Source organism: Varroa jacobsoni, unplaced genomic scaffold (assembly GCF_002532875.2).
Source record: "Varroa jacobsoni isolate VJ856 unplaced genomic scaffold, vjacob_1.0 scaffold_39, whole genome shotgun sequence".
In the NCBI taxonomy this organism is placed as follows: domain Eukaryota; kingdom Metazoa; phylum Arthropoda; class Arachnida; order Mesostigmata; family Varroidae; genus Varroa; species Varroa jacobsoni.
In genome coordinates, this window is record NW_019212941.1 from 399701 (window position 1) to 406296 (window position 6596).

The 6596-nt window shown below is 39.7% G+C and overlaps 1 protein-coding gene across 1 annotated transcript; it reads left to right on the top strand.

The window, feature by feature from the left end:
* Positions 1-262: 262 nt before the first annotated feature.
* LOC111260084 (estradiol 17-beta-dehydrogenase 2) lies at positions 263-4334 on the top strand. Its single transcript, XM_022832578.2, has 7 exons — positions 263-519; positions 715-933; positions 1535-1839; positions 2045-2201; positions 2338-2530; positions 2804-2966; positions 3405-4334. Exons 2-7 carry the CDS (start codon positions 769-771, stop codon positions 4021-4023), a joined length of 1602 nt encoding a protein of 533 aa, XP_022688313.1. The 5' UTR covers positions 263-519; positions 715-768; the 3' UTR covers positions 4024-4334.
* The last annotated feature ends 2262 nt before the right edge of the window (positions 4335-6596 follow it).

Consider the following 6596-nt stretch of genomic DNA (forward strand, 5'->3'; position numbering starts at 1 on the left):
CTAAGCTATACTTCAGAAAAGCCCCTTCTCGAACATCACGTTTTGTGGGTCCTTTACGTCTTGATAGCCGCGGTAACAGCTGCATATTTTGCGCCTACTTCAATGAACCATCGCGATCAATTGCTAGGAGCATGGATTGAATCCGTTAATAGTAAGTGAACACTACTTTTTAATTTGTACACATATAATTTTACTTTAGTTATTAACAGCACGCTTTCCTAGAATTTTCTGCTAAGTACAAGATGAAAATAGACGGTTATAGATATATTTATGTCATTGGAAATAGATGGTTTGATTATTTTGTGTTATCATTCCGCCTAAAATCTCGGTTAGCTGAATTACGTTCGAAGGTCGCTGGCGTACAATAATACGAAATGTCATTACATAAGCTCCTATTGGTACCTAGTTAATGCCTGTTGGGTACTTCGAGCTCTTTTCTAGATTTTGGTAAAAGATCATTACATCCACTTCGTAGTTAAATTAGGTCTGCACCTTTGGCCGTGGCACGTTTCGATATAGGTAAGTCATCTCTGAAAAAAATACATGTATAATACACAAATACGTGGCCAGAATGCGGATAATTGTATCTATATATCACGTCGTTCGCCTTTTGAAGGAATGATGTAAACACAGCAACGTACCGTATCTATTTTTCCCTGGCAACAATGAAGGCTAATTCGAATGTATAAGATGATCTAAAATTTCACGTTTAAGGTTGAAGTACTTGTGTTCAAATACGCTGCGTTTTGTGTGTGCTCGCTGGTCACCATGATGGGTCGTCACGCCACGAAGAAATCGGCGGAAAAAGAAGGGAAAAAAAAAGACCAACAGTTACGAACCGGCAAAAGGAAGGAATACGATCTGAATAAAGATGGCTCAAAACAGAAGACTCCACAACCGCACAAGTCACGCGATTCGGACCCTATTACGAAGGTAAGAAGACCCTTAATCGTTCTATTCGGAAACTCGTTGGCATTGTTGTACATACAATACGTTCATATTTGTATCTTCAGGTGTGTTGAACTAGAAGCGAAAGAACAAACATCGAGCTGTAAAAAATTCGTTTTTAATAAACTGTTCTTAGTTTCCTCAATACACCACCAAGAAACGGCTAACGGCTATATATATACATATATATTATATATATATATTTAGTGGTTAGCATGTATGAAAACCAAAACGAAATACAGTTGATTTCGATTTTGATCTTTATTTAGGCGGATCCTCATGTTGATTTCATTCGCAAAATGCATGAACAGAACGCTTTATTTTAGGGATTTTTTAGTAGAATTTAGGATTATTTAGTAAGCCTGTTGATTAGTAACCGCATGCACAACCGATAAGCATGACACACCATATTGTTTGCAGCCGTAGCCTTGGTCTATGCACTAATGATGGCTATGATGACCATTGGTAGCGAATGCTTTCTCAAGTAGTGTGCTATTTTAACTGATTGTTTGTTAAGTGTTATTTTGTTAGACGAGAATCTGTTACTGAAAAATTATTAAAATCAAGAAACTTGTTGTTTGTTTAGGTCCAACATATATTGAAAATCGTTTTGCCCCATAGACTTCGGCATTGCGATCCAGCATTCATCGGTGTGTTATGCGGGCTCTTTGTTTACATACTTTACTTATTTGGAATTGTTCACTGGCTGACCTCGTGGGTACCTCTTGTTGGTGACCTTCCTCTGCTTGTGGCCATAGCTGGGCTTCTGCGCTTTGGTACCGAGTACTTCCTCTCCATGAAGAACCTGTCTTCAGCGAAGAAGGCTGTATTGGTAACAGGCTGTGACTCTGGTTTCGGGCTGGTTCTTTGTAAACGCTTGGTTGCCACTGGGTTAGTATCTTTATAAAGGTAAATGGGAAATGTCCTTTGCTTGGACAGCTTTCTGTAATTTCGTTTTTGTAGTGGGGGGAGGGGGGAGGGGGCTGCTGTCGCATGGGCATAGTCAACTGGAAGAATTATCCGTTCTTTATGCACAACTTTTTTTATGCAGACGTCCTGCCGAGCTCAGATAACATTGGATGGATTTCCTGTGCAGTTTTTCAGTCTTCGCAGCATGTTCGGATCTCGATGGGGAAGGTGCCAAAGAGCTGCGGGGGCACCATTCAAAAAAGATTCGTGTAATTGAAATGGATGTTACCAGTGAAGAGAGCGTTAAAACTGCTGCGTTCCATGTTAAACGCTTTCTAGATCAGGTACGACTACCCGAACCAGATTTAGCGTTTGTTCTCCATAAAGAAATAAATCAACCCCATTAAAGTATTAGTGAACAAACTGTTTTTGACAAATTATTAGAAAAATGACGTTATGGTAACGACAATTGTCTAACAGTCAGCAACTGAAGACCATGGCCCATTTGGTAAAAGGCTTCGCCTCTGGTCGGTAATAACAAATGCAGGCGTTGGCCTCTTGGCACCATTCGAGGTAACGCCAATGCTGGAGATCGAAAACCTCTTTCAAGTAAACGTATTTGGCGTAGTGCGGACGGTTAAAGCATTCCTACCATTTCTAAGACGCTGCAACGGTGAGTGTCTAATCATTTTGAGCGTCGTTAATTTCCTCCGTATCCAATCTAAAAATCTACAATAGATAGGTCTACTTCAGGCATCAGATGGATTGAAATGTGCTGCTCCGTGTGTTTTTGTTGTATACGAGATCAATAATAGTAGTGATATGGTCTTCTGTGCAGCGCATAGGAACCTACAAATTCCATTTTAACTTTAATATGAAAACTTCGTTCCCTTGACTATTTACCGCGTTCTGTGTTCAACCTGTGTTGTTCTTTTGTGCTCAAAAGGACGTGTAATCGTTACATCGAGTCTGGCAGGTTCTATCCCAGTACCAAATCTAATTGCCTATTCAATGTCAAAGATGGCTGTTAAAGCATTTGCAATTGGCCTTCAACGAGAGCTACGACCTTTTAGAATTAGATGCATAACAATCGAGCCATTTTTCTACAGGTGAGACTTTCCCAAGATTAGTAGCAATCTTGACTCTTATATGGTATCCGCTGGTTATTTTATCCTTTAGAAATTTAGAGAAATTAGATATTTTGTACTCTTTGCAGCGTAGGTCCTGGTTTTTTTTAAGGTCCAGTTTACATTTCGCGCGTGACTTATCGCATATATCGTAGCAAATGAAAGCTAATTGTAGGCGGTAATCTGGAATCCTGAAATTTAGCTCAAGGAAAGTTTCTTCTATAATTAGATCATTGCATGTATTCCAAGATTTTTAGCTGCTGAACATATATTGACACAGCGTTGCAATATGGATCTGGTTTAAAAGATCTTAGCTAGCAATCTCATTCTTGAAGAGCGCTAAACAACGCAAAATGCTGATTGCTCACTGCGTCATTTTACGTTTTGTTTGCATCTGCAAAATTTCTCCTATGAAACCAGAACTCGATTGATAGTGAGTCCAGAACAGTCATTAGGTGTAAAGGTGGGTGCGGTTGACGACACCGATCAACGGACAATCTATGCAGCATTTATTGAAGAGTGGGAACAGCAAAAAAAGATTATACAGAACCAGGCCGACGATATGGAGGCGCCTATGCGTGCGTTTGGCCACGCTTTGTGTTCCGTGCGACCTAAGCCATGCTATTACGTCATGTCGTCGATGTTGAGGATGTTGATCTATTTAGCTCCGCTCTTCGACGTCTCGTACACAGACTTTGTAATCGCGTTCAACAGGAATCCAGCCCAAACTATGGATGACATAATTAGTCTGGAGGACGATCGATCTAGTGAATCTCGTAAAATTCAGTTACAGGGCAATCGGAAAGTGGAAAAAGACAAAAAGACCAACAAATCATCAACAAAACCTAGTGCGCACTCCAAAAAGGGATCACCTGACTGCGGGGAAGCAACGCCCAGCGCCGACAGTTCGGGGAACTCGCCACAACCTGCTGCACAAAAAGAAGCGAACGTTTCTAGGAGGGCGCTGAAGAAAGATGACGAAGGGAGCCCGGGCGATAAACGTCCAAGCCAAAACGCTACTCCTGATAAGAAAAAATGATGCTGTATTATAACGTTATAAATTTAGAAAATTATATAGAATTTAAAAAATTGTAGGTGTCTATGTTACAATGAGATAGTTATGATGCACAGTAATGACTACTTGACGCATACGCAGATGTGCAATTATGCAATACAATTGCACAATTACACAATAAATAAAAACAAAAGCAGTGACATTTCTAGCTTACGGGTCGATCGATGTTTTAGGCGTTACGAAAATTTCGAAACAGAGAATTGTACAACATCCGTACCCTCGTAAGAATAAACCTTAACGACTCTAGTTCTTATACAGAACTTGTCCGCATAGAAGTAATACATCTTCAATGACAACTTAATTAGGTTTTATAACCGTGATAGAAATCAAGCCTATTTTTGAGTAAATCAAGCAACGTTAAAGCAATTCGCTGGCAAATATACGGAGACAAAATTAAGATTACGATATAGATATATAGGAATAATATCTTAATATAATAAAGGAATAATAATAAATAGATATATAGGAATAATATCTTAATATAATAAAGGAATAATAATAATAACATAGATACAGCAAATAGGAAAACGTGTTTTCGTAGCGACCAGCAAGTGGAAAGTTAAGGGAGAGGACTCTTAGTATTTGACTTTCAAGCTAAGTAGTACGCATCTCTCAGTCCCGCAAGTTTGTCAGAAGGTAAATCTAAGTGAAAGCTAAGGTAGTCTAGTTTAGCTAAGGTAGTAGAAATGATCTGGATCTTGAACAATTTTTTATAGCAATATTTACATGGTCATGTTGTACATAACGTGACATATAGGCTTAGCGAATTAAATATATCAACACTGGTCTGTACAGAATGTTTCATATCGACAGCTCAGCGTCACTGCTTTGAACCACTATCTCGATAATTGTTTTAAAAGCTCATCAGTTAACAGTTACGGATGTGTCACCAGCATCGCGGAGACGACGTCATGGGACTTCCTTTAGATCTATTGGTCTTCGTCTGGATTCGGTTCGTTAAGGACGTGAAACGGGGGTTAGGGAGTGCTTCTATTCTTCAATAAGATGCAAAAGTGATGAGGTGATGCGTACGTATACAAGTAGCAATAGTGAATACCCATCAGTAGCTTCTGAGTCGTATTTTTTCCTAACCGGGGCATATCGAGTGATATACTGGCCATCTCAAATTCTATAAAACTAACGGTATATAATGTCTGACTATTATTTCATTTTGATGCTTTTAGAGTCATGTCCATTAAAGGCATACGAAATCTACATACAGTATCACGTATCGTGCCTTCTGACGTAACAGACACACACACACACACAAAAGTACCGTAATCAGCCTCGAAAAACGGCAAAAAAGATAACAACCACAGCGACACCGATATCAAAACAACAGCAATGTCGATCGGGTTAAATCATTGAGTGTTTACGAAATACAACGGATTCAAGCAAAATTGCATGCAAATATTGTCTGACCCAACGTCGTTCAATCTTGTCTGAAATGTCGACCAAAGCGAACGTGTGTACTTATCAGTACAATGACAACAACAAAAGTAGCAGCGAAGCCATAGAGCAATCGCATGTTCTCTAACAATGGCGAGTGGGCACTGCATCTGCGGCTCATTGTCAACTGAGCGAAAGAGAGTTGAATCTTGATATCAACAAAGCTTGACTCGTTGACGAATGAAAACGAACGACTCGAGAATCTTCCTCTGTCCGTTAGTCCGAACTCGAATGAGGAAACGATCCGTGTAAAACGCAGTGGTCAGTGGCCGTTAAACGAGGAAAACGCCGGTGGATCGTGTATCCGTGAATGAGCTAGGACGTACATACATACATATATATATATATATATATCGTTTAGCTAGCGGACAATGGCGGGCGTTTGTTATTTTTCTATTTAGCAAAACAACAGACTGAGGAATCATTTCTGCATTCAATACGACCAGCTTAGCAGACTCTTTTGGCCTATTTGTGACAGAAACATTAAATAAATTAAAAAAAAAAACATCATAGAAATATTAAAAGGCAGAAAAACATTATTACGCACGATATACGGACCTCAAACGAGTAAATAATGTATGAAATATGCCATGCATGTGTTATATAAAACGGCATCAAGTTCAACGTATCATTCGCTTCTGAGTATACGGAACTAGATCCATTGTTATAAAGATGTAGTGCATCGCATAACAATCGGTAATGTTTCAGATAGTCCTTCGTTAGGCGAGGCGCAATGAAGGACTTGTCTTAGAACGCTTTACAAAATCGATAATCGAACAAACGTAGAATGCCGATATAAACAGTTGTACTAACTGTGTGTATGGGCACTCGTAGTAACTGAGCCGATTCAAGTGGAAAAGCTAACCCAGAATTATACTTTAAGAAACATCGTTCATCGGCATGCCAGACGCACGATCGTGTGTACTTATGCACGTGTCTTCTAAGGCTATTTAATCGACTAATGGGCATATTGCCCTTACGTCCAGTAGATCGAACAAGTGATGTAGCACATGTCGCAAGAAGACAGGCCGCGAGCTGCTTGTGACGTGCTCAGTCGGCCGAAACGCTGCGATGAAGAATACAGTGAA

What these genes read in the sequence shown, in the direction of transcription:
- LOC111260084 (XM_022832578.2), top strand. Translation starts at nt 769, where the DNA reads ATGATGGGTCGTCACGCCACGAAGAAATCGGCGGAAAAAGAAGGGAAA. An exon ending in ATTTCTAAGACGCTGCAACG is followed by an intron (nt 2,531 to 2,803) that starts GTGAGTGTCTAA and finishes TGTGCTCAAAAG; the next exon opens with GACGTGTAATCGTTACATCG. An exon ending in ATCGAGCCATTTTTCTACAG is followed by an intron (nt 2,967 to 3,404) that starts GTGAGACTTTCC and finishes CTATGAAACCAG; the next exon opens with AACTCGATTGATAGTGAGTC.